General features: G+C 40.3%; 3 protein-coding genes across 4 annotated transcripts; all 3 read right to left on the bottom strand.

The window, feature by feature from the left end:
• Positions 1 to 1183: 1183 nt before the first annotated feature.
• On the bottom strand, positions 1184 to 14292 carry LOC125976717 (sodium-coupled neutral amino acid transporter 3). Of its 2 annotated transcripts, XM_049732559.2 has the most exons (17): positions 13866 to 14292; positions 10039 to 10188; positions 9825 to 9845; positions 9624 to 9705; positions 9437 to 9552; positions 8257 to 8330; positions 8000 to 8092; positions 7821 to 7902; positions 5880 to 5962; positions 5703 to 5761; positions 5342 to 5512; positions 5119 to 5198; positions 4932 to 5032; positions 4665 to 4789; positions 4424 to 4568; positions 3330 to 3433; positions 1184 to 3255 (listed from the first exon to the last, which is right to left on the bottom strand). In XM_049732559.2, exons 2-17 carry the CDS (start codon positions 10140 to 10142, stop codon positions 3151 to 3153), a joined length of 1545 nt encoding a protein of 514 aa, XP_049588516.1. In that variant the 5' UTR covers positions 10143 to 10188; positions 13866 to 14292; the 3' UTR covers positions 1184 to 3150. The 2 variants fall into 2 exon arrangements, with proteins under 2 accessions (XP_049588516.1, XP_049588517.1); XM_049732560.2 differs by lacking the exon at positions 9825 to 9845.
• A 244-nt stretch (positions 14293 to 14536) lies between these two features.
• Positions 14537 to 21322, bottom strand: LOC125976716 (RNA-binding protein 5). Its single transcript, XM_049732558.1, has 25 exons — positions 21192 to 21322; positions 20923 to 20963; positions 20319 to 20496; positions 20033 to 20191; positions 19879 to 19948; positions 19392 to 19465; positions 18696 to 18779; positions 18384 to 18444; positions 18016 to 18081; positions 17751 to 17911; positions 17575 to 17672; positions 17407 to 17494; positions 17272 to 17340; positions 17142 to 17196; positions 16963 to 17063; positions 16760 to 16895; positions 16588 to 16679; positions 16336 to 16509; positions 16116 to 16256; positions 15958 to 16035; positions 15700 to 15876; positions 15540 to 15614; positions 15372 to 15472; positions 15151 to 15280; positions 14537 to 15052 (listed from the first exon to the last, which is right to left on the bottom strand). Exons 2-25 carry the CDS (start codon positions 20937 to 20939, stop codon positions 14927 to 14929), a joined length of 2511 nt encoding a protein of 836 aa, XP_049588515.1. The 5' UTR covers positions 20940 to 20963; positions 21192 to 21322; the 3' UTR covers positions 14537 to 14926.
• Positions 21323 to 21905: 583 nt separating this feature from the next.
• Positions 21906 to 23237, bottom strand: brk1 (BRICK1 subunit of SCAR/WAVE actin nucleating complex). Its single transcript, XM_049733695.2, has 3 exons — positions 23061 to 23237; positions 22558 to 22640; positions 21906 to 22432 (listed from the first exon to the last, which is right to left on the bottom strand). Exons 1-3 carry the CDS (start codon positions 23176 to 23178, stop codon positions 22406 to 22408), a joined length of 228 nt encoding a protein of 75 aa, XP_049589652.1. The 5' UTR covers positions 23179 to 23237; the 3' UTR covers positions 21906 to 22405.
• Positions 23238 to 23361: the final 124 nt, after the last annotated feature.

The following is a 23361-nucleotide window of genomic DNA, read 5'->3' as shown; positions in this document are numbered from 1 at the left end:
TCCGTTTCCCCATAAGTTTTTTTGCAATATTTTTATCAAAAAAAAAGTTCTTGCGCTGTACATACTTTGTCATTGTTTTACAATTGGTTTAATTTCTCTTCTTTGCCTTTAAATGTTGTAAGTTTTTTTTCTAATTATTTTGCCTTTCAGTTTGTTTGTCATTTTTTATTCAAATGTTGACTTTAAATGTTCTGAACCTATGTAAATAGGTACAGTACATACCTTGTTCAAAGAAATGCGCAACATAAATAAACCTAGCCTGCTTTGCCTTACCTTTCAGGCTATGCTGTAAAAACAGTTTGCGAGATGATATTTTAGCTGAGTCACGTCGCTTATTTGTTTCAGCTTCCTTGAGTTAATTAAAACTATTTTAGTTTCTTCTTCCTTGAGCTAATTAAAAACCTTTTAGTCACAGTTGAATGTGTATCAGTGTATGCGAGTTGGTCATGGAGCCACAGCTACTGACACTGCACAAAAAGATTTTGCGCATCAATTATTTGAAATATCATAGATGAGGGAGAATTTCCTCCCATTCTGGACTAACACAGGTAGAATAAGAACAGTTGCACAATCCAGAGGAACCCTGACCTAAATCTTAGTTACCATCTGTGACGTGAGAGGAAATGGAGGCGGGATTGGATTCGAGGAAGTAGGGTGTGGTGAAATACTTATACTTAATATTTTTTATCAAAAGGTTGTCCAACAGTGACTTCATTTTTGTTCAGGTTTTTCTTTTTTCTCTTACAACACAAAATTAACACTTTACACTAGTTCATTTGTAACAAGTAGTTGTTGTTTTTTTTAAATTATCACTACCATTAATTGGAGGTAAGGAAGTACAAGTACTTCATTACTGTACTTGAATATTTTTTTTTTTTTGGGGGGGGGGGGGGGGGGGGGTAATTATTATTACCAGTAGGAGGAGGTAAGCATGTACATGCACTTTAATTTTCAAGCAGGCTTGACAGACGGATTCACTATTTTAAATAAAGAATGGGAAGACAAACAGCAGCCTCTGATGGACAATCAACATACTGTGCGTTATAATACATAATTGTCATTGTTCTAAAATGTACTACCATGCTTGGGTGCAATATTATTTTAGAATAGTGACAGTAAAATGTTCGTCAATCGGAGTCAGATTCAATTTAGAGTGCGAGACAGAAAAAAACAGCACAATAGATGATGGAATAAAACATTTACCATTATTTTATTGTCAAACTAAAACCGGCTATTTACACTTTAATGCAGTAGGCCTCACAAATATAAAATGTTTACATTTATACACAGCATCAATGTAAAGCTAAGTCTCAATCCTCATTCATAAATTTTGTCATTTCCAGAGACGACTGTATTGTAACCTCAGCTACAATAATAATTGCATGTTTGACATATTGTATTCACTGACCTTGCAGCATTTGTGTGTTAAAAGTTAAAGGCTATTTTCTTCAAACAGTAGGTAGTTTGTTGTTGTTTTGGCAAATATATTGTAAAGAAAGGACAATCATTTCCTTGAGTTGCTCACAATTTATCAGTGAAAATACCTTAATAGCATGGATTCAAATGGCTAGAGCTAAGATAAGAGATTTATCCATAAATAAACTGTGGAATTTGTTCAAATATAAAATATTGTTTGTTTACAAGCAGTACACCTTGGGGGGGGGGGGGGGGAAGCTTTTTAAAAAAAATAGCTCTGAATTTATTTGTTTTGTGCTTTCACACTTGAAAAACTATATTGTACATTAAATATTTCCATTGAAAAAAAGAAAAATGTTAATTCAGCACAAAGAGAACATACAGTATATGCATGCTGTTAATGCTGTGTGTGTTAAAAAAAAAAAAAAAAAAAAAAAAAATTACCACAATAACACAACCCGAAATCATTTAAGATTGAAATGGACAGGTGATCATAAACATCGTAGATATACGAAAAAGGATTTCACCTCAATAAACAAGCGACAACAGAATGTTGTCATCCTCACAAGAGCTTGTTACCAAATTAACTTTCAAACCCATCAGTCGGTTGATATTCATGTTCCTCTGCTTTTAGGTAAGTGTCATTACATTTGGATTTATTTTTTTTTAATCTTAAAATGTATCTAAATCCACAGCATCAACACAAATCAAGACGAACTACAATAGCAGACATGCTCTCACTTCATTCATACTTCTTTCCCTTTAAAAACGTCTCACTCATTTCACAATATGATCTCTACAATTAATTGAGTTTATTTTAGATTTCAGTCAACAACTTGCCTGACTTGTGTCCGGGCAGCGTGGGATCGATTCCCACTCAGTGTGGCTGGTAGTTCGACCAGTTCAGGTCAGGGAGGTCTGATGTAAGTTGGGATAGGTCAGAGGTCACCAAGTCCGGTCATTTGAATCAGGTGTGTCCTAGTAGGGCTGCACCTAAAACAGGCTGGATAGGAGCCCCCTAAGAACCCAAGTTGCTGACCCCTGGGTTAGGCTTTGCGACCTTTAGCAGGATATGCGGTGTTAAAAATGTTGTGTGTGCGATTACACATAATTACAAAATTACACAATTTGCCTGAGCAATTAACTCAACAGTAGTTAAATATATGTAGACCTTTTGAATTTTAAAAAATAGCAGATATATAAATATACACTCCTGGTTGAATGTCATTTATCTCCTTGTGCATGCAAAAATAAATTATTAGCCTACAATTTTGGTTTTTACAGTGCCAGCTGCTGTTGCTTGTGCGTAACGTGGCTGGATTAGCTCAAAACTCATGGTTGCATTATGAAATTAAAGAGCACTATGCTCTTGAACATTCAGTGGCTACAATCGAATTAGGTCTGTAGCTACGCATTTGATTTAAAAAGATAATAAAGCTAAAAGAGTTGCTCAAACATGTTCATTATAAAGTTGTAGTCAACTATTTGTAGATATTTTGGTTACCTTGTTTAGTAAGAAAAGCATAAAAACCTCTAAGTGTGATGCAGTGCAATTTTTTTCCCATAGCGTCGTAAAATTATCTGTTATGCCTGAGCTTTATCGAGGGTACCTAATCAGGTGGCCAGTGAGTGTCCGTGTATAACGTTGCAGTAAAATGTCCCTTCATCTAGCAATACAAGTGTGGTATTTTGCTTAGCACTTTTTGATGTGCATGCTCTTAATTGTCATGGCTCCTAGTGGCCCCCGCCGGCATTGCTGCTCCCCGTCGTCCAGTCGATGATAATGAAACTCAGACTCATTATCATGAAGGAGACACCCAAGGCGGCAAAGCAGGTAGCCTATAAAAAAAGAATTTATGGATGGAATTGCTGCATGGCGGGGATGAGAGTAGAACTGGTCGACAAATTCTTACCAGGATCTTCGGGCGAGAGTTCAAGGGTTCGCTTTCTTTGGGAACAATGCGGATGTAGAAGACAGCAGGGAAGATGAAAATAAGGCAAGGAGCAGATGTAGCACCTGGAATCATGGAGGAGAAAAAAAATATGCTTCTGTCAGTGTCAGTGATCGTCTTTTATTTTTTTTAACTTTGCCGTCAATCGACTTTCGTGTGTAAAATAAGCAACGAACAGTCTGCTGACAGAATGCCTACATCTACTAAATGACCAGAAATGCAAATTAACATTAAATGGTTAGCAGATCACAAAAAATGTAAATATAAGTTATAAAAAAACTAATTATAATCAGTACAATGTGACTGAAGAAAGTGAGACAAATAGAGAAAAATAACCAATAGGCGAGTTGGATAAGTGTGCACACCCTAAAAGTAATACTTATCTTTTGCTTTAATAATCACATGCACGTCTTTTTTGGAGAGGTTTGGACACTTTTTGTTCACTTTTTTCAAAAAAGTGCCCCATATGTGTTGCAAGGACATCACTAGTGAGCACCTCACACAACAACAGTGTCTCCTCCATGATCTTTTACGACACGTCGGTCTCAGTGTGCTAAAAGTCGTCTTTCTCTATCAGTCCTGTTGTGAGCCAGGTTCTCCCCTGATGTATGTTTACAGGCATTCTATGTTTGTACCCTCACATGTTTGTCGGGCTAACAGCTCCTCTGAAAACGTCCTTGGCCGAAGCAAGTAAACAGAAACGCTTTCAACTTTCAACTCAGGCCAAAGAAATATGACCTCAGTTCTGTGAAATGAGTGGCACGGTAATATTGACTCTATTTGGCTGTACATCGCCCCCACCCCTTTTCTACCCCAACATGCAATAGTCACGTTTTTTAGAATTCCAGGCAGGGGTATGGAACAGGTAGAAGAATGTCAAACATTGTGGATTTAGACTGTAAACACAGACACAATAAGTAAATAATCATTTAGCCTGTAAACACAGACACGATAAGTAAATCATAATCCTGTTTGTTGAATTAAATCGAGTTAATTTTTGTGAAAAGAAAACAAAAAATGTTCTTTCACCGGTCATTTGCCAGATATGTACTAACCGATGATTCCGAAGATGCCCAGAATGTTGGGAGCGAAAATGACCAGCATATTGATAAACATGAGCAGAACCACAGCGATGGCTATGTGACGCAGCCAGCTGAAAGCCTTGGTAGGGAACAACATCTGCTGGATGGCTCTGCGCACCTGCACACACACACGTACACACACACACACAAAATGAGATTAACCACATCATTGTGCTCCATTGTGGTCTCCAAGCAGAAGAAATGGGAAACTCACGGGAAAGAGCACAATGGGGACTGTGAGTGTGACGGCGGTGAGGACGGCCACACGCACACACAGGATTAACGTGTCGTAAGGATCAATGCGACTGTAAGTGTGAAGTAATTCTGGCTCCACATTTCCTGCACGAAACAAATTCAGAAAGTTAATAAAAAAGAAAAAGTGTCCTTTGCATATTCTAAAAGCAGTATAGTATGTTTTGTTAATAACTACAGAACAATCAATTTGTGGATACATAATTTGGATTCAAATACGAGCGTTCACCGTAGAAGGTTAGGTAGCCAAAGAGAGCTGCCAGAAAGTACATGGTGTACATGACAAAGATGGAGATGTTGGACACCTTCTGCATCTTCTCTTTAGTAGGGCTGCAATTTAAAAAAAATATATGATTACCGTGTCATATATTTTGAGCTTGTGCATGATATTAGCATTTTAGGGACGAGCAACTCACTCGCGGAGCTCGGTGTAAATGGGGAGGACCTCTGGGTGGCAAACAAAGGCAAAAGCCAAGATGGGGATGGTGTAGGCTGTCTGTGGAGAAGCACATGATACATTACACCAAAACAGAAGTGGTACACAAGGATCCAAAATGGCTTCCCTAAAACATTCCAATCTATCTTTGTAAGATTCCCCAACCACATTGATTAAGATCCATATCGTGTGTGCGGGCTCACTTGTGAGTTGATGGTGAACATGCGCGGCCCGCAAAGGGCGTCGTCCTCTTCGTGAGTCAAGAGGTGATCACCGACGTGGTTCGACACGTTCAGGCTGTGATGGGCTGCAGTGTTGTTGAGAGAGTTGAACTCCTGGAAGGGGCACGGGATTTGGAACTTCTTGTAGATGACCTGGTGAGGAAATCAAATGAAACGCCATTTGCCTTTCTGTGACTCTTCCAGTTTCTATGTCAACCATCAAATGACACCATGCGACAAAATTAAAATTTCATAATGACAAAACTATTTCTTCAGAACCAAGAAATAGTTTTTTGTTTTAATTCGTGTCTTTTTTATATTGTTTTCCACTCGGTCGACATACCGCAGTGAGGAAGAACACCATGCAGCTGAGAGAAAATCCACTGGTATAACCAAGGTAACCTAATAAAAAACAAAAGGGGTGGAGCTTATTCAATAATACACAATTGCTATATTTGACAGGATATTTGAACTTTGAGTCAAAGAGTATGTGGAAAGGGAGGATCGAATGTCTGCTCACCCAGCTGCTTCATCAGAGCCAGGGGCAGGATGACACTGGCGGAGACCATGACGACCAGGTAGTTGCCATTCAAGTACCAAAGACTGTTAAGGACAGCATAAAGTGCATGACCTCACTGTTTTAAATATATTGTCAATCATAATATTGTTTAATATGCAAGTATTCATTTCTGCTCATGCAGTCACATAAAAATAGAATCCTTTACAACTGAGGATTTATAATATGAGAAGACTGGCAGCTGCCCAGAAGGAAGCACGGGCTTAAGCCAACACACGCTAAACAAGACGCAAAGTCTGTAAAACATGCTCGGCTGTAATCGCATAGCCAATGTTAGCATTGCCGTGTTTTCAATCCCGGTTGCTGACTCAGCATCTGTTAAATGTAGACTCCCACACACACCATTCAACAAGCTCTCCATTGATGACATTAATAAAACATAATCCCTGTAGAATATTCAGTATGTACAGTGAATACAAGAAATTCCAAATGCTGGTTGACATTCAAGTTCTCATTTCAACTATGTATAGGAAAAATGTTGCTGACTCTATCATAAACCTTTTATTTTTGGCTGAACTTCAAATGATACAACTTTTGGGGTGTTTGATTTAGGAGGGTTGACTGAGGTAAACCACCCAGTGTTTTTTTTTTTCTTTTTTTGAAATAGCTGACCTACATTATTGTTGGATGGACCTCCAGTATTTATTCACTGTTTTGACATCGCTTCATAACAGTTTACAGTCAACAGACAAAGTCATCGTTCCTCAATGCATACGGCCAACGAGGTGCTAAATGGCGCGCGGGGGATTTCTCACCGAGCATGCCAAAGAAAACATATCTCTCAAGGGGGCAAAGATGGTAAAGTGTAAACATCCATCGTTGGCATCTATGTCGCAAAATAGCACTCTAAGGTGCAGGTGATCTTTTAACAACGTCCCAGCCGGTCATTATAATTCAGATTTCACATCAAACCTTAGCCAAGATCGATTCCTTGACACCAGTAAATACTTTTTTTTCCCCAATTTCAACATGTTTTTCAAAACAAAAATGCAATGGAACCAGTTTTCAGACTGGCGTAATCACACTTGCAAGGTACTGACTGTATAAATAATGGCCACATATTTGAAAACATAAACATCTGCCCATCTTTTTGTGTTTTGTCAAAGTAGCTCCCAATGGACAGGAAGCCCTGTTGAGTGTTGTTACGCTTCACTTTTTAAAAATACACTTATGTAACCAACTGAAATGTGACACTTTGTTCACTCCAGGGTCAGAAGAGTCAAGTGCCAGTTCCAAGTTCACATGCATGACTTCAATTTCTCCTTGTGTGGCCAATGTGGCTTTATTTTTAGTTTGCATCTTGTACTACTATATATAAATTTCTATCATAGTATTTTAATGACTTCTTAAGTGGGAGGTGGCATTTCGTTCATCAGCCGCAAGTCATCGCCAGCTATTTTAAGAAGCTGGAGCTGTAAATAAAAAAAAACCTGACTCCCTTGATTCCATGGATTGGAACGACAGGAGGGACGCCGGGCTGGCGTGAACATTTGATGAGAGGTGGCGCCTCGGGCTCAGAATGAAGACCTTGTGTCCCCATCTGCTGCTGTCACTTGTTTGTGTGTATCTGGTGAAAAGTTATTCAACTCAACAATACAATTTGACCTATGGGAGTGACCTTAAGGTTTTTGGCAGCATTCCTTTTTTTTTTTTTTTGTTTGGAAGAGGTGGTAGGAACCCAGAGAAGTGTTGTGCGGTTTCATATAAAACATATTTGGCATGACTGGAAGTTGACATTGTGCCCACACCAAATCAGCCAACGGCTATCAAGACAAGCCCCTCTCTGACTCGTTCAATTACAAGCATCCATTTTCATCACACCCCTCGAATGCCAGCTCGATCGGACAAGCTGCGAAGTCACGAGTACCGGTGCTAGCCACTCACTCTGCGTTCGGGTCGGCCTTCAAGAATGCTTGGATGACCAGAGGTAACTCGGATTTCACAATGTACAGGTAGCTGGACATGGCTGCAACAGAGAGCAAATATTAAATCATTACTTGGCCTGAAACATACATGCCTGAAAAAAACTGCGACTCTCAGTTTGATATGATTTAATCACTCACCTCCAATGTTCTGCAGTGTGATTGCAATGCCGGCCGCCATTTTTCCAGGAGTGCCAAAGGCCCTGAAGCCGAGCTGTTCGTAAGCCCGAATTCCTGAAACCACAAAATTGTTATCTAGGAGACATCGTGGGCAATTTCTCCCATAAGACTCAAGTTTATAGAAAACACCACATACACTATTCAAGCTTTTGACAGGTAAGTGAAATGATCATTTGAATATTTAATGATATTTAATGACTATATGACTATATTCTTACCCACAATGCCGGAGGATTTGAGTAGCAGATGAATGGAATAAGATGACAAGGCAGCTACTGCAGTCAGAAGAAACCTGCGACATGATTCAATTTTTACATTTTCTGTCCTTGTCATTTCCAATTATTCGTACGTATGCTGAATGGATTAGCGGATTCACATTCTGACTTTTGTCTTCTGTTAGCAGATCTTTCCATTTTGTGTTTGACAAATACTGCTGGTACCAGTTTTATTTTAAGTTTTGACTTCCTATGTTTGTTCACTTTCTGTTAACTTGCTATTAGTCTCATCTAAACCTGAACCAAAGACATTTAGCCAACATTTCCAAAGAGAACACGTCCCATAATAAACCAAACTATATGTATACTCTCTTACCGACTCTAGAAAGGCCACAGCCTAAAATAGTCCAACATGGCGCTCTAATGTGGGATCTGGATTTGCTCATTTATGTCCTCTTACGACGTGCAGACTGCAGCTGTCAGACATGGCCTTGGTAACCGCTGGTCATTTAGTCTGACTGCCTGTTTGTTTGAATGCAGGGTGCACAAGTGGAGGAATTGGGGTAGATAAAGACTCGAATGTCTTTCTTAGCTGGGTGAGCTACCTTCATGTCCTGCAACTAAAGACCTTGACACTGCAAGCTTTCCCAACCTCACTTTGGATGTATAATAATCAACCTGTCTTTACTGCCTCAATGTTTGGCTTCCATTCCACGCCTCACCTCACAAAAGGAATTTTTGGTTGATTTCTCGTATTGAAATTTCATTCGACTCTGCAGGTGTTCCTAATGAAATGTGGGTAATATGCATCAGCATGAACAATTGTCCATTGATGAACACAGTCAGGAAACTTTTAAATGCTGGAGCTTTCTCAAGGCTCAAGTCAACGTTTACAAAGCCTTCACCCACCCAGAAATACTGAGTGGACTTAAGGGCTTGGGAAAGGGGATTGATGTGGGTGCACCCTCTGACCAAATAGGAATGACCAACAGTGGGTTCTCTCGTTTGCTTATTATGAGAAATGTCATTTTCATCAATGTGTGGGTCTCTATCTGCTACTACTTTCTCACCGTTAAAACTAATTATCAGTCCATTTTTTTGTCAAGCTGCAACTCTCACACTTTCAACACCCCCGGTGTAGTTGATGCTAAATAAGGCACTGAGTATCATTGGTGTTACTCACAAGAAGAGGAGGATGCCAGTGTTGGCCATGGCATAAGCCAGTCCCAGAATTCCACTTCCCATTATGGCATTACCCAGGTTGAAGACAGACATACCAAAAGAGGTTTTCCCTTCAAACTGATACAACAAACACAAATATATAATAGCAAATAAAATAAAAAACTACATGGTGAATTGTGTTTTCTCACGTCTGTGAATCGGACTGGTTTCTTTCCATCTGCACTTGGCAAAAATTCCTCATTCTCCAATGCTCCTTCAGGATCATCAAATCTAATGTGAGACATGCAGGCAATTAGCGCAAGTGAAAGTTAAACACTTTTGCTAGTAACGTTCAAACCATGTGATCGGTTAAAGTCAGTAAATGAAGTTGAAATTCAGTTTAAACCTACCTGACCGTCTGAGTGCCATTTCTGTGCAAGGATCCACCCATTGAGGCAATAAAATAAACATGCAATAATAAAAAAAACAAAAGCAAACAGGCATTTAGTCACCACTCAGTCAACCTGTTACAAAGCTCTTAAGCAATGACAAATTCATACACATAATAACAAATTTACAGTGCAAATACACATAACATGCTTGCGGAGTACCGGAAACACTCACCGATCATCCTCGAGCAACGTCTTTATCGGCATGTCCACGTCATCTCCGAGGTTGTGGCTTTTCCCGTTGGATAGGATGTTCATCTCGGACTGAGCTTGCTCCATCGTGAAAGGTGTCGCCAACGCTTTTTGGATTATTCGTTGTCAGTTTCTGATGGAGAAAGAAAACAGCAAGATGGACAATCGACAAAATGGATGACTACATAAGGCCACAATATGTAATGTGAATAATTGAATCCATAGTATTGTATGATTTGCCTCTGCGGTGCTTTGTTAGTACAATATATAAATATAAAAACAAAATATCACAAGGAATCTTTTATTTTGAAGTTAAGTCAAGTCAAGTCAAGTCATGTCATGTCAAGTCAAGTCAAGTCAAGTCAAGTCAAGTCAAGTCAAGTCAAGTCAAGTCAAGTCAAGTCAAGTTATTTTGAAGTTGAAGGCAAAATGGTTGCTGTTATTAGGTTTCCGTCTGTTGCATGGCTTTGTTGCCCTAAGCCAGTTCCTCTGTTGACACAATGACTTCCAACAAAGCCAATTCATTCACCAACACCTTGCAACTTTGATCTAAGGATGCCGTCAGTTGGATAACACAAATGTGCCCTCGTTGCATAATATCGGAAGCAAACAAATCACACCGTCTCGGTCAAGGCCTGTTTGACTTTTGCGTGTTTGCTTTTGTGTTTTGCGTACTGCGTGTCACAAGGCAGCCGATTCGGAGAGGTTTCACACGCTGGTTGCTACAGATAATAATGTAATACTGTTTAACAACAAAACCACTCAAATTACCGGCAACACAGCTTGTATAATTAATGCCAAAAAAAGAAAAAAAATCACAGTCCATTAAAACATGGTGCTCAGTTTTACACAAACCTCAAAGGACACAAAATATATAAATTTTAAAGCATGGGTTGAGTCTAATTACGGATAATTGCAATACGAACATAGGAAATCAAATTGTTTTAGGAGTGACTTGCCCTCCCCGACCTGCTCGGGCCACGCATAAATATTAAATATATAAATATTCACAGTGGAAAATCCCTGCGTGTGTAATCATTCTCAAGTTGGGCAGAGCCAATCCCCTGTAATTGTTACGTAAAAATGTAGCAATAACCAATTTGGAAGTTGGCTTCAGGCATGCTAACAACCAACTAAATAAAAATTCTAACATTTAAACATAACTTGTTTGGCTTTTTAAACATTTGCAGTTAATTGTTCTTATCTATCAAATAACCGTTGTGAAAAGCAAATCAGTTGTCAAGAAAAGTTCTTGCTGTGAATTTTCCAGTGTTTGAACAGGTGAGTGGAAAATGAACAAGCAAATGCATAAAAAGTGGGGCTGTCAACATTTTCCGTTGTGTCAGTTGGGTAAGTGTTTAGGGGAGGAGGCCCATGTGGTCGTGCTCGATTAGGAACAGGCACGAGGTTGAGTCCAGAGCGCTTGGCAGCGTCAACTCATCCTCGGCCACGTGCCTTTTGAGTTCCACTGGGACACATGCGCTTATGTGAAGGCGGGCAACACTTGACGCACACACCCCGTTCTGTGCTCAGAAGCTCACTTTAAGAAGACTCCGTTAGATACAAGTGTAATCTTGACAATTTAGCAAATTGGTCATTTATGTAACGATGACCCGTCAACAACTATCATTAAGAAAAGCGACCAGTAAGTTTAATTTTGGCTAAAAAAATGACAAAATGAAGGTTTATTATTATTTTAAATATAACAAGAAAAGAATCAGGTGGAAGGCTAATGAAAAAATTATTGCGACGACCGTTGTTGCCAGGTATGGTATCCATTTTTATGTTGCAAAAGCAGTTTTTTAGTGACATCTTGGAAACTTTTGACTCGAGGAATACTAATGGCAAAACAATATTTTTAACTAACGTATAAAGAGAAAATCGGCAAAACCACAAAGAACAACTTGTACCTATCCACTTAAGTATTTTTTCCAAATTAAAAAAAAAATCCATAACAAGCAAATATTTTACCATCCAAAGTTCATTGCCAGTACCCTCGTCCCAAAAGCGTCATGCCTGTTTACACAATATTGTACATTTCCAGCATTGAGACAGAACGAAAAATGTGTGGGTGACCTCCAGAGGAAGTCTGCACTTCACAGATGATCAAATTCATAAAATGCTCAGTTTAGCTACTACTGTCGAAAAATCGGGACAAACGTTTTGGAACACCAAGTCATGACACCTACTGGAAAAAAAATCTAAGCTAAAAGCAGCTTCCACTCTTCTGAGGAGACAAGATTTTGGCATGTCTGTTCAAATGTTTCAATAGTAAGTATGAAATCTGGGCCTGTTTAAACGAAATGTACACAATGCTGACGTACTCATTGGAAGCCATGACTTGTTCTTTTTATATGAATGGACAGCTTCTGGCATCTAATGGAAGAACATTCAATTGTTCTGCCTGTCGCTGGTATGGATGAGAAGAGAAACATTAATCACAATAGTGTTCTGACCAGTGATGTGAAATTGGATTTCCGCTGTACCCCTGATGATCCCTACCACACAGATGGCTGCCTCCCTCCCGCAAATAGAAAACACCTGACCAACGTCTGCTTAAACTGGTCAGTGCAAGTAAAGGTTGCTGACCGCAGCCGGGTTTATCTGACCACTAGTCAACTGTATTGAACCCAGCAGGTAAAATCCAGCAAGTAAAAAACACGACTCTCTCTACACCCCAAAATCGGGCCAGACCAATTTTGAGGGTTTTTTTGGGGGGGTATATAGTTAGATGCCAATTCTGATATTTGGTTTGGTAAAATTCCGATAACCGATTAATGAAATAATTAAAAACATATATTAAGACCGAAATAACTTATTTTTAAATTCCTATGTGGATGTGTAACTCAAATCTGATGTCATGATTTCATCAGACTTCTTTGACAAACAGGAGATGATGGATTCAACGGCACCGCTGCATGAATGCAGATAAGGAGGAAACTTGCTTAGGGACACAGTTCAGATTGTTTTTTTTTTTTTTACACAGGTCTTAGATTCGATGTCATTATTTTGCAGTGATATGCATGGCAGCATACACAGACCAGGAGTCACCACTAAGATGGAATTCCTATTGCTGACTTTGGGTGAGAATCGGGTCACACCATGGATTGGTCGCCAGCCAATTGCAGGGTGTGGTGACAAATGATCATTCACAATCACATTCACAACTACGCTCAATTTGGAGGGCTTCCACTTTTTTTTTTTACTTATCATGCATGTTTTTAGATCATGCAAACGCAACAAGCTGGGACCAGAGTCGAACCCTTGGCCCTGAACTGCGAGGCGGACGTACTAACCAATATACCACCATGCCACCGCCTATTGATGACTTAGATTAACATTTTGAATAACATTAACCAGATTTGTTGGGTTTGTTGACCTGTTGCTGGTCCTGTAACAAAATTAGCTTGCGTTGATGCCGCTGGACTAAACATTGGAATAAAAAAAATAAACGGAAATTACCCGAGCACGGTACTCCTTATATATTTCTGAAGCCATGCGAAACAAAAGATAGAGCACAATCTGTCAGTGAGCCACATGGTCGTGACATGTGGCGCACACGCGGTAGAAATCGCAGTTTCGTTTTCATTATGATGATTTTTAAGAACGCTCTCTAAAGAGGAAGAAGAAAAAATAACACCAATCTCATGTTAATCCGATAGGTGGTCCTCAAATGGCCAGCCTCCTGAACTCTGGTTTTATTTATCTCCTCGTCCTTTCAACCAGATCACTCCAGTAAGATGCACGCACGGACAATAAAAACACAATGAAACGTACTTTAAAAAAAAGAAAACAGAAAATATGTCTTACCAAAAAGGTTAAAATGGAGAAATTGCCAGGATAAATTCCTCAGGCGCGTGACGGAAAGTCGTTTTCCTCTTTGGTTTTTATATATTAAAACGTGTTGTGAGTTTTACGCACAATTGGAGGGTCGCTCGCCTTGGTAGTAGCGAGCAGTGCTTGTGGAGTAATGCTACAGGCATTGTCAAGCACATTGCAGTCTAAACTGTGGGGGGTGGAGAAGGTCCGCCTCCTCTGGTCGTTCTCTCCAATCCCCCCCAACTGCCACCCACCCACTCGCAAACGCTGGAAACTGGAAGCTCCTCAAGCAGCTCAAGTGGAAAACCATTTACGCACAGAGGCCAGTGCGTAAATCACGACGCTCGTGTTTCTGACCAGTGTCACGGTAAAAACAACGCGATTCCTAGAAAACGTGATGATCGTCACGTCGTATGCAAATAATGTCCGTCTCAACAGGTTAAGTATAGTGTTACATTTCCAGTTCACATCCGCTTACAAGGAATGGGCGCATATTTCCGTCACAGGAAGTGCACGAAATGGGGAGCCCAAAATAATGCGCTCACTAAGTCATTTTTTTAGGAACACCTGCACATTTTAGTCTGGGCCAATCCATTAACTGCAGTTGCTTATGACAGTGTTGAACATTCATTTTGCCAAGAGACATTTCCTGTGAACCACAGTTAATATTTGACTAATATTTATTTGCATACCAGGTACCTATTTTTTTTTTTAATATTTGATTTCATTTGCATAACAGGTAAAAGAGGAACTTTAGTTTTTTTAATTTTTTTGGGTGTAGTTTATTTGTTGCAAACATACAAGCCTTTTTGTATAAACTGTACAATCTCTGATGTACTAAGGAATATCCTATTAACACCACAAAAAAAGAACACTATGTAAAACAGAAATGGTTACTTTGTGCATATGTACAACATATAAATTATATTTACTTATTTTCATATACCTCCATGTGAGATTCTTCAATTGGAGTGTTCAGCCACTGTGGTTCGAGGCAAAATAATTAACACACACGGGAGGAATGTGCCATAGCACTTCACAGTTCATCTTGCTCACTCCAATTCAGTAAAGCGAGCAAACATGGCTTTGCGGACTGCATCTTTGTACGTGTCAGATGCCGAGAGGGTGTAGTTGCTGCCTTTAGTTCCGAGACCAGCTCCTTTTGTTCTCAGTTGGGCCTTAAAGAATAGAGGGGGGGATGCATGTGAAAAATCTCCCCATTTGTCATTTAAATACAGTGGATTGACGATAACCATTACAATTCCTACTAAAATACCTGAATAGGTGCAGTGATGCCCTGCTGGTTGCGCCCGAGCCCTTTACCCTCCTTCCAGCCCATAGCTTGCAACATTTTATTGCCGATGTTGTCACTGTTTAGGCCATCTTTCGTGGGTTGCTCGTAGTTACTGCGGGAAACGAAGAAACAGATCAGAATATACTATTCACGACACGTAATTTAACAACAGTGTGTTTAAGTTGGGAAAAAGAAATTCTTACACAGCTGGTGTTGGCTGGCTGTATTTCTTCTTTTTGGCGACAGGGGGCTCAGGGATACCGTATTTTTCTCGTCTCTCGGCTGCTCTGTCTCTGTATTTCAACTATACGGACAAAATAGGAGTCCATTAGGAAATGTGCGACTAGTGACATAAACGCCTTTGGTCGAACCTCGGTTTCTCTTCTCTCCAACTCCTCCAGCTCAGCTTCACTCATTTGGGATCGTCGCATAACTTCCAGGTTTTTCTAAAAAAAAAAAATTAAATGACAAAACACATCTGACATAAGCAAAACATCACCATTGTGAACTGCTCACAACAATATTTGTTACCTTGTGGAGGTCGGACAGCTGCTGATGTCTTAATAGCCCTTCTTTATTGGGAAACTGCCTCCTGCATAACAAGCAGGCGAGCTTCTTCCAGTCGGTCAGCTTGTCCTGGCCTCCCTCTCCGCCATCGGCTGCCTCCTCGGGGTCACTGTCTCCACTATAGGCCGCCACGAGGCCACACTGGCGGGCACAAAAGTGGCAAAACAGTTTCATGAAAACAGTTTTATTGCCTCTGAGGTGAGAAGTGACACAAACATTTACCTTGGAGGAGCTGGTGGCCGCTTCCTCATCAGGAATATCTGTCACCTCTGTTACGAGTCTGTCTAGCACTCCGGCTTGCTGAAAATGTAGTACATGCACTTTGAGCAGGAACAGCAAATACTGACGTCCAACCAAAGTTACTAAATATACCGGGGTACCTTTTTTTCAAAAAGTATGAAGCCAGCATCAGCAGCGGCTGCCTCCTTCCTTTCCTCTTGACTGATTGGCTGGAAGCTGCTCTTGAAGTTCTCCTTCTGCTTATTAAGACTTTTGGCCCAGCGTTCCATATCTTTAGCAATCTGGAAAGAAATCACCATGTCAACAGAAAACCAAAAAGAAAATAATAGTCATGGCGCTGGTTGAGGACAAACATCTTACCTGCTGAGCAGTTTTGCTCTTTGGCTTTTCCTTCTTCTCTTTTCCTTCACGGGGTTCTTTAGCATTGGCTGCTGTGGGACCAGCTGTAGCGTTTGCATCAACTGAGACGGGGACATATGTCTGCTTCTCACCATCCCAATAAAGATACTGCTGAGTCTGAGAGTTGTAATAATACTGAGGAGAAAAAACAACAAAAGGTGTCCAATGCAAGATGATGACAGAACACAGATTATTAAATTGTGTGCTGCTTACATGCGTGTTTGGGTCATAGTACAGGCCACTTTGGGGGTCAAAATAATAGCCGGATGATTCATCATACTGATAAGTGGATGTGTCCGGAACAACTGTATCAATTAAACAACATCAAGAATCAAAACAATAACATTCAATTGAACATGGAAATAACTGTTGTTAAAGTTTGTACCCGTGGCCGTGTCTGTAGTTTGTCCCGAGGTTGTCGCTGCAGCGGCAGTGGTTGCCGTGGCAGCAGCCACAGCGTCAGCACCAGAGATAGGTGCCGCCTGAGAATTGGCCTCCAACTTCTGAGCCAGCTGCAATGGCTGCAACCAATAGGTTTGTTATTTGTGACACTTTCCATTGAATTAGTAGCACAATCAAACACATTACCTGAATAGCAGGCTGGCCAATTATATGGGGTTGGTAGACCTGCATGGTGGGGGGGAGAACTACCCCAGCAGCAGTCGGAACAAGCTTTATGTTAGGGGCAGCTGTAAATAAATATGCAGATTACACGTTTTAAATCCCAGAGCATAGAAGCGTGATGATGAAAGTTTAGCATTTGATACCTCCAAGAATTCCATTCTCCTGTGAGGTGCTGGCTCCTGCAACTTGATAGTAGGCCTGCAAATAATGCAGAATTGTCAGTAAATTATTACACACAGGTAACGTCTTTCAATAACTCTCTGTTCTGCTGACCTGCGACATTGGAGTGTAGCCTTCGTGCAAGAGGCTGTACTCGGACACTCCTTCGGCAGTCGACTGGGGCTGAAAAATCAAAACAATTTGGTAAGAATTTTTATTGATAGAAAAAGGGCGAGAAAATATTTCTACCTGACTTGAGGACCACTGGGCCGCAGCAATAGCTGTACTAGCAACAGAAAAGGCACTGACGCGATTCCCATCGGGAAGCAAAAGGTCCCTGGAGTTACAATTAAAGAAAAATTACCGTCGACTCAATAATCATCCATTCACAAAGCAAGAAATTGAACAGTTACACACTTTCTAGCACTCTTGGCGTAATCCACCCCAATTGTTTTCCCATCCAGTTTGAGACCTGGTTGCAGTCCTTGTAAGATTGTTAGCAGCTGAGACGCCTCCTGTGTTCACAAATACGGCAGAAATGTATTATTTAGTATCCCATCAATGTAGACATTAAAAGATAAAATGTTTTTTACCAGAGGAGAAGACAGCTGGACAAAGGCAAAGCCACGGTTCTGGCCTGTCTGTTTGTCCTTGATGAGGCGTATGTTGTTGGGAGCGAGATTAGCATATGGTGCCAGGACGGTCATGATGCCTTCCACGGAGCTCAGGGGAGCAATATTTCTCAGGATGATTGCTGGGAATGAGAACGAACAAATTAAAATCATTACCACATGCGGAGTGGCCTTCTGCTCTAAATTAAGCGGTGCAATATGTCTATAAAATTAAAAGGGTCCTTACTGTCACCACAAAAGTCTCCACCGGGCTGATTTTCATTGAGGTCAGCATTACTATTCGTCTCAGATTCTGTTGAGAGAAAGAGAAACTTGGTCCATAAACGTGACGTTTAGATGAGTCAACAAAAAAGGACAATAGCTGAAACCCTTTTCAACGGTCTTTTGAGTGATAATACCAAGGTTTGTAATTCAGCCAATTAACAATTTTGTCTGAAGTGCATGCTCTCCTTCCCATCTGAGTCAAAACGTAAAACTGACAGTCCATCATAAGGCTTCCAGGAGTCCCAAAAACTGGGCTGCATCCCAACATTGTTGCTTCAGCTTGCTTGCATGTTGGGAGTCGGTGGGCCTCCTGTTGATTTAACTACTTACCGACTTTAGCTGCTGAACACCTGAAGCACTTCAGCCGCCTCCGGAAATTGTACAGGCCACACTGCAAGTAACCGTTCAAATCATTTTTATTATACACCTGCAAATGCCCTCTTGCACAGTGCTGCCTGAGACAACTTGAAGTCTATCTTGGTGCAGCACAACCGACTTACCTGGGATACCACCTAGCCTTTATTTATTTCAATATATAGCTGAATGAAGACAAGCTACCAGGACTGCAGCAATTTCAAAGTCTACATGCAAGAAGTGTGTGGGTAACTTGCAGTAAAGACTCAAGACAGGGCTAGAACTTACAGTATTGCAGAGCCAGTCTCCATAGTTGTGTCTGGGATGACTGTAGTGCATGTCCACATTTTTCCCTTGGATGACCAGACGTTTCTGAAAGAGGAAAAAAAATGTTACTCGAGTACTTGTGGCGTGTGTTGGTCTTAACTCAACAGAGCAACCACTTTGGAAGGGGAGAGGATGGGGTGAGGGACCCCCAGCATGTTTCCTTTGTTAAAGACAGACGTGGTGGTGTATGTGATGTGTAGAGAGAGCTTCTAAGTGTTTGGGACCCAAGTGCTCAGGGTGAGCCGGTGTAAGGTGTATTATGTGACCCTAAAAGACAATTCTGTTTTCTGGAAAACCACAGATGAGCTCACCACAAAAAAAAAAAAAAAAAAAATGTTGGCAAAAGGACTATTATAATAACTATTTTTTTTTTTAAATGTCCATTTTTTTGCATGGGGCTGTCCAAGTCTAATCAGTAATGCCAGCTTAATCGATGTATTTGCAGTGTTACATACACACAATGTATATTTAAAAGATGGCCTCACAAGTCCAAAGATATAATTGGTATTACAATAAACTACGTCAAAATAAGGTATTCATCCAGGAGAAAAAAAAAAGCATTACATAATATTTTGGCTCAAAGCATTTAGGTTGCCTTTGGGGTAATTTTCCCTAAATCTCCAAGATTAAAACTAGACTTGGCGATTGTGAAGCAACCTGATTGGTCTCCATCCATCGGGTAGCATCTTGCAAGTGATAAAAGTCCACGAAGGCGAAACCACGGCTTATACCTAGAGACAGCATTCAAATATAGACGGGAGGCGTGTTAGTTAAGATTCCATGGGCATATTATTAAAACTGTTCCACAAAGTGCTTCACGACCCAGGCCTTGCGTGGTAAATGACAGGCCAATCCTTAAGTGTTTTACCACAGTAAAACGAAAAGGAAAAAGGGAAACACTGCCCGGTACCACTGATACCACTGCTCTCACCGTGCTAAGTAACAAACGTGCTCCTATTGCTCTTCTTACTTACCTGTACAGAATTTCGAATGATGGACACTTGAAGGCATCATTTCATTTTGTTAAGAACTAATCTGATCATGTTGTTTTGGGTAAATGGGTCTGACTGGAAGCAGATTTGCCCTATGGTCAAAGACGAGGGGGGGTGGGGGGGTCAAGGTCCATCGTGCATCCCAGTCTCACCTGTCTTTTTTTTCATCAGTCTGACATCGGCAGGCTGGGGACCCTCCAACTGATCAATGGCGAAACATATCTGCGTCACGCACAAAACAGTAAGATGATTACAATCTTCTTTCACACTATCAATAGTCCACATGCAAGCACAACAAAAACATACATCTTCCTCTGTGACGTGTGACGAAAGACCCCATAGCATGATAGTCTTGCTCCTTTTCTCATCCCCACTTTCTTTTCTGTAATCTTGATCCAGGTAGTCGCCATCTGAGTGATATCCATCTTCGGATCTGTCGCTGTTGCGTCTTTTTCGTTCTCTTGGCTTGAATAAAAACAGAATTGCGCACTGGTGAATTGTATATTTACTTTTAATGTTTGATAAAGTCCTTGCTTCAGGTCTCGGGGATCAACCGGAAATACAAAAAACGTAACAGTTATGGCATATTAACCTCTGGACTGTCTCTGGATCCTTGACGGTCTCGGTCTCGCTCTCCTTCGTTGCGATCTCCTCGTCTCTCATCCGACCAGCGGCGATCGCGCTCTTGATCCTTTTCCCGTCTGTCACGCCAATCAGAATCACGGGGTGCGTCGGAGCCATACCTGCCGCTCCTTTCAGTGCGACTTATCCTATTCAACAGGGAATTGCAAAGACAAATTTCAGTATGACACAAGGACCAACATAACACACTCAGATAATTCAAATGATTCAGTCCTACTTAAAATATGACAACTAATCTTTGTTCAGTTATCAATATGAGTGGTGTACGCTATCAGGCAGAACAAAGCACTCCCCAATGATGGGTTAATGTGATTTGCCCCCCAAAAATATAATAGTGATCTTTAGAAAATGAAACTGATATTGATCTGTTTCGTCACATAGTAAATTATTGTTGACCTTTATATTGACAAACCATGACCAGACCATTTCAGAAACATATAAAACTGATAAGCCCTGGTATCACGCAGTATCCTAGAATCAAGACTCCGTTTTAATAAAGTTTGTTGACCATAAATCTAACAGTTTAGAACTGCCATCATACTACTGCAACTCACCTCTTATCTGCTCCCATTTGTAACGAATGCTTCCACACGATCTGTGGAAAACGAGCATGAAAAAGGCTTATTTGAATGTAAAATAATAAATAAAATTGACACGTATGCACAAAGGCAAAATGTAGCTATCGAAAGCTTCAATCGCTATGGCCGCAAAACACAGTTTAAGCGTATTCATTCCCAGCTCCGTCATTTAACACATTTTTACGAATTATGAACCCAAATAAATAAACTGTTGCACAATTACGTTTAAATGTACACTAACTCACCAGTGTGATACTGCTGTCTTGATAATGACGTGTAAGGTTTTAAACGTGATATTTTTTAAATTGACGAACAACTCCTATCCTGTATGCCTTTCATGAAAGGACGACGTCAGCTTCTTCTTCCCAAGATGCATTGGGGTTTCCACTTAACAAAAGCATTATCACCCCGATTTTGCCTTACAGGAGGATTGGGCTCTAAATAATTTCTGCTTAAAAGCATCACTTGTAAATATTTTATTCGGTATTCATATTAAATGATTATACAGTTTATATTTAATATTTAAGAAGCATTGGATGCTACTGTAGCGAGAAACAGTGACATAAATTGCCCCAAATGAGATACGACTATTTCCTCTTGAATTAAAACGGGGAAAAAATGTCGCTGCAGAGCACTGATAAAATAACCTTTTGTTGTTCTCCTACCGCTGCTACATTTGCGTTTGTTTAAAAATAATTTAACAAATTAGTAATTTCTGCATTTATAGCAGCCTCCAAATTAGATCTTGATGAGAACAGACAAAAAGGAACAATTTAATGTTTCATGCAAAAATACTCTTCACAATGAATTTCCTCATGACTGTTAAACACTTTCTTGGCTGCAGTTTATTGTATTAACAGTATTCTACAGAAACTGAGCTAATGAAATCCAGTGAACTAATGGAATCCCTCGTTTCTGTCTAAATGTTTTGAACAAAATCATGACAAAACAGAAAAAGGTTTCATTTTCCACAATGATTTTCTTGCATTTTATTACAGTATGTAACCCTTGACATATGAGTAAAGAGTGCAAAGTACACACAGTCCTTATTAAAGACCACACAACAAAACTTGTTTAACTTGGCACAAGAGGATGGTCCCCACTCATCAATTCTGTGCTGTTATTGACATGATGTACATGATGTAAAACACATGGTCCAATCTGACCTTCTGTTATCACACAAGTACTAAATTCCTCAAAATGTTAAAAGCAAAGTTTTTGATGATTATTTTGTTTCTTAAAAATGCCATGCCGAAGTAACACACACTCAGACATCCATTTCCTGTATACTATACACAGTGGTGGCATCATATAAAACAAGCAAAACTAGTGATACAATTTAAAAATGAGCATCAAAAAAGAGGGTGGAATCAATCACGCAAATTCAAAATGAACAAAAAATGGGCCACTAGGAAATGGAAGGATAGCATCAGGATGCTGCAATTTTCCATGACGTCGTTTAAGTCAAGGTTTCACCTTTTGTCACCTGTAACAGACAGATAATACAGTATATAACTATCTGAAGGCAGTGTGGCACATTTAAAAATTTGAAAAGAATATTGTTACCACTAAAAGGAAACTAAAATTGCAAACACATCGTGTCATACTTACTCTTGCTTCAATGTATTCGATTCTCCTCTCCAAGGCTGTCAACTTCTCATTGAGGGTAGCCAAGCGAGATCGACATGACATGTCTAAAGAAGACACATTAAAAACGAATACTCATCAGCGTACTCCAAATATACATTCACCACCGCCACCACGTTAGACAACTGTACAGATCATGATCGGACCTTTATGTAACGTTCATTCGATCTATTTGCCAAGCACCACAAGACGAGCATTTTGGTAGCTGTGGCGACCGAATGGTGCTAACAGGCTCTTACTATTGTTAAGATCACGCTTGTGCTATATCGTATAGCACCACTATTCGCCAACATAATATTTTAATATAGCTTGACATCAACGTGACACGTTCAAAGAATGACAACAATCAACATAGACTAGCTAAAGCGATGCTCTATGGGAGTGGCTACGGAGGACATCACTAGCTAGCTTAGCCTACGCCTAAAAAGTCCAGCCTCAATCATACACCGAAGAAAGAGAATGCTTACCAAAAGAGTTAAGGAAATCAGTAATTTTCTTGATGCTGCTCGTGATTACTTCGATATACTCCCGGTTGGCCCAGTCTTGGTGAATTTCTCTCTGCACTGGATCTTCCTGGCCAGCCATGTTGGACGAGTCGAGTTTTGCTATGCGTCAAGCTAGTGTCTAGCTGTGTGAAACCGGAAATACAGCGGAAGAGTCGACACTTTTTGGGGGGGTACAAATGCCTATTAACTGTATTATTGTGTGCAGGTCATTACAGAAGACAATTTTGCTATTCAAATCTGATCAGTTATATTCTTGCAGCAA

The sequence above is a fragment of the Syngnathus scovelli genome, chromosome 11 (assembly GCF_024217435.2).
Source record: "Syngnathus scovelli strain Florida chromosome 11, RoL_Ssco_1.2, whole genome shotgun sequence".
NCBI lineage: Eukaryota > Metazoa > Chordata > Actinopteri > Syngnathiformes > Syngnathidae > Syngnathus > Syngnathus scovelli.
The sequence above is the reverse complement of the archived record's forward strand: the minus strand, read 5'-3'. Positions and strand labels throughout refer to the sequence as shown.